Here is a 2,974-nt window from a genome sequence, read left to right as displayed (position 1 = left end):
GGGATTGAGGTCTTCATCCTCACAGGGATGGCCTATGACCGCTATGTGGCCATCTGCAAGCCTCTGCACTACACTGTCATCATGAGCAGAAGGACATGTGCTATCATTACGGCTGCGTCCTGTGCTGGTGGTTTCATGCACTCCTTTGGTCAGTTTATACTTGCCATTTTCTTGCCTTACTGTGGCCCTAATGAAATAGATCACTACTTCTGTGACATCTATCCTTTGCTGAAACTGGCCTGTACTGATACCAGCATGATTGGGTTCTTGGTCCTTGCCAATTCTGGTTCGGTGAGTCTAGTGACGTTTGTGGTACTGTTGATATCATATGCTGTAATCTTATACGCTATTAAGTCCTACTCCAGAGAAAGCCGTCTCAAAGCTCTTTCCACATGCAGTTCCCATATTACAGTGGTGGTCCTGTTTTTCGTTCCCTTAGTATTCGTTTACATTCGTCCGCAAAGAACTTTCCCAGAAGATAAAGTGTTTGCTCTTTTTTTTACTATCATTGCTCCCATGCTCAATCCTCTGATATACACATTAAGGAACATGGAGATGAAGAATGCCATAAAGAAGCTATGGTCCCAAATTATGGGAAGAAGAGGGAATAGACTGAAAGACATTCCTGCTTCTCACCACAGAGCTTACTGAATCATCTACTACTCACTTACTGAGTATCTTATTACTCAACATTTCACACCATACAAAAGTGAAACCTCTTATATCCAAATATTTGCATATGAATGATATCCACAGCACATATCAACAACAACAACAGATTTATACATACTTCTGTGCTGTGCTTTGTTTTTTTCTTGTCATATTTACATGTTCTCTGACCCAATGATTCTTCTAACAGCAATTTATAAATTGACCAGAAGGCCACTCAGAGTGATGTGCAACACAAGTATAAATAAAAATTGCATAGCTTGTGCTTGTGTGACTATATTCAGTGAAGACAATCTCAACCATGTCGAAATATGCAAAAATGTAATTGTACTATTTTACTTGCATTCGTCACTTACAAAGGTCTCACTTATGTGACACAACAATACTTAGAAAAATCTATACCTTCTATTCTAATAATTATGTCACCAGTGTCATTCTGGAATTTCTTCTAGTTTAATACCAGTATACTGTCCCATACACCAGACAAAACCTTTTTTTTTTTTTTTCTAGCTATGTTCTCTCCTAGCTCTGTTCATATACAAATCAAATGCATGTCTCCAGACAATTCTATCACTCTATACTGGAATCCTGGCATGGTGCTATGGGTTAATGAGCTGGGCTGTAAAATTATCTGAGCTACATGTTCGGTGGTTCAATCTTACCAGCCACTGCTCAGAAAAACTATACAGGATCATTATGGGTCAGATCTGAATTAATGGCACTTAATGACAATAGCAGTGTATTGGTTTAGAGTATAAACTCAAGAACCAGAATCTTTTGATTCAAATTCAGTCCTGATAGCTTAATAAATGTGTGCCTCAACTTTGTTGGGTCAATTTTAAGTCTCAGAAAAACGTTTATGAAATGGAGCTAGTAATAATGGTTCAGCACTCACCAGTTTGTGGGATTTACACATGAAGGACTATAACTGTACTTGCTACATAGTCGGCATTTAATATGTATTGGATAGTGTTATTACTCAATGACCCCTTATTTATCAGAAAAGTACCCATTTTTATGACTTTCATCTGGATCAGTGGAGCATGTGAGGTTGTATAAAAGGAAACCAAACAAAGAAATAGAAGAAAACAAACCTGAAAGACCTCAAACAAACATGTGAAACAGGGGAGATAACATTTTTCTTAGTGTGTGACTTACATTCACAGAAAGTGTTTTGTGTTTTCCTCTTTTGTTCCCAGCTCTATAAAAATTAAAATCAGTTTATTTTCCCCTGAGCCCTAGAGTAATTCCAAGTTAAACTTGAACTAGTTTAACACAAATTAGAAAGGACAAGAGAAATCATCACTAGGTAATGATTTAGTATTATCGAGGAACTTCAATGTTAGAAGAAATTCTACTCACAAGAACAGTTCTGCATTTTTTTTTTTTTTCAGCTAAGATAAAGATGATTATTAATCTCAAGATGAAATGTCAAGTGAAAACGAATTATTTGATAACTTCAATCATGTCTCTATTTATCATAATGCTGTTTATCGATTCAGCTCTGAAGATTTTTTTGTCCTTGTTTTGAAATGTAACTCTCTGGCTGTAGTGATGAATCTATGTCTCATCATCAGTAACAATTAAAAAATAAATAAAACAAAAAACCTTACTTTCCTTTGCTTATCAGTCCAAATTTTGTTTGCAGATGCCCACATTCACACCTGTACAGTCGTGATCTTGGACAGACAACGCTGACAAGACAATGCAGCCAGCACTTGTAATATAACTGGGGTGCGGATAATGTTTGACCTTTCCTCATATTTGCAAAAAACACATTTTATCAAAACAAACAAAGAGTTGCATCAAAAGTACATAAATAACCCTTTTGTTGTTAAATACCTTGGGTTTGGTTCCTACACAGAACTACAGTGTATAGGCTTTCCAAGAGTGGCTGGTGTGTTTGAACTACTGACCTTGCAGTTAACAGTCCAATGCTTATCCTTCAGTGCCACAGCAGGACTCCATTTCTCATTTTTAATTGTGTTTATTTTGCTATTGTTGCTCTTTGTTGTTAAGTGTCATTAAATCACTGCCAATCCATAGTGACTCTATAGCATTTCTGAGGAATGACTGGTGGGCTTGAACTGCCTACTTTGAGGTTTGCACTCCAGTGCTGCTCCAAAAGTGCCATAAATGGAGCTATTATTGTTGCCGTTGTGTGTATTGAGTCGGTACTGACTCATAACTACTCAAGAGAGAGTTTCTGAGGAGAGATTGGAGAGTGTGATCCGCTGGCCTTGAGGTTCAGACCTACATTTCGGTCCTGCATTTATCCTACAGTACCATACAAGGACTCTAGGAT

General features: G+C 37.4%; 1 protein-coding gene across 1 annotated transcript; it reads left to right on the top strand.

The window, feature by feature from the left end:
* Positions 1-651, top strand: LOC102831481 (olfactory receptor 4P4-like; the record flags this gene model as incomplete). Its single annotated transcript, XM_006877941.1, has 1 exon — positions 1-651. A coding segment is annotated over one exon (651 nt), but the record flags the coding sequence as incomplete, so codon positions are not given.
* Positions 652-2,974: the final 2,323 nt, after the last annotated feature.

Source organism: Chrysochloris asiatica, unplaced genomic scaffold (genome assembly GCF_000296735.1).
Source record: "Chrysochloris asiatica unplaced genomic scaffold, ChrAsi1.0 scaffold00689, whole genome shotgun sequence".
Classification (NCBI taxonomy): Eukaryota; Metazoa; Chordata; class Mammalia; order Afrosoricida; family Chrysochloridae; genus Chrysochloris; species Chrysochloris asiatica.
Note: the sequence above shows the minus strand (reverse complement) of the source record. Positions and strands in the feature narration are given on the sequence as shown.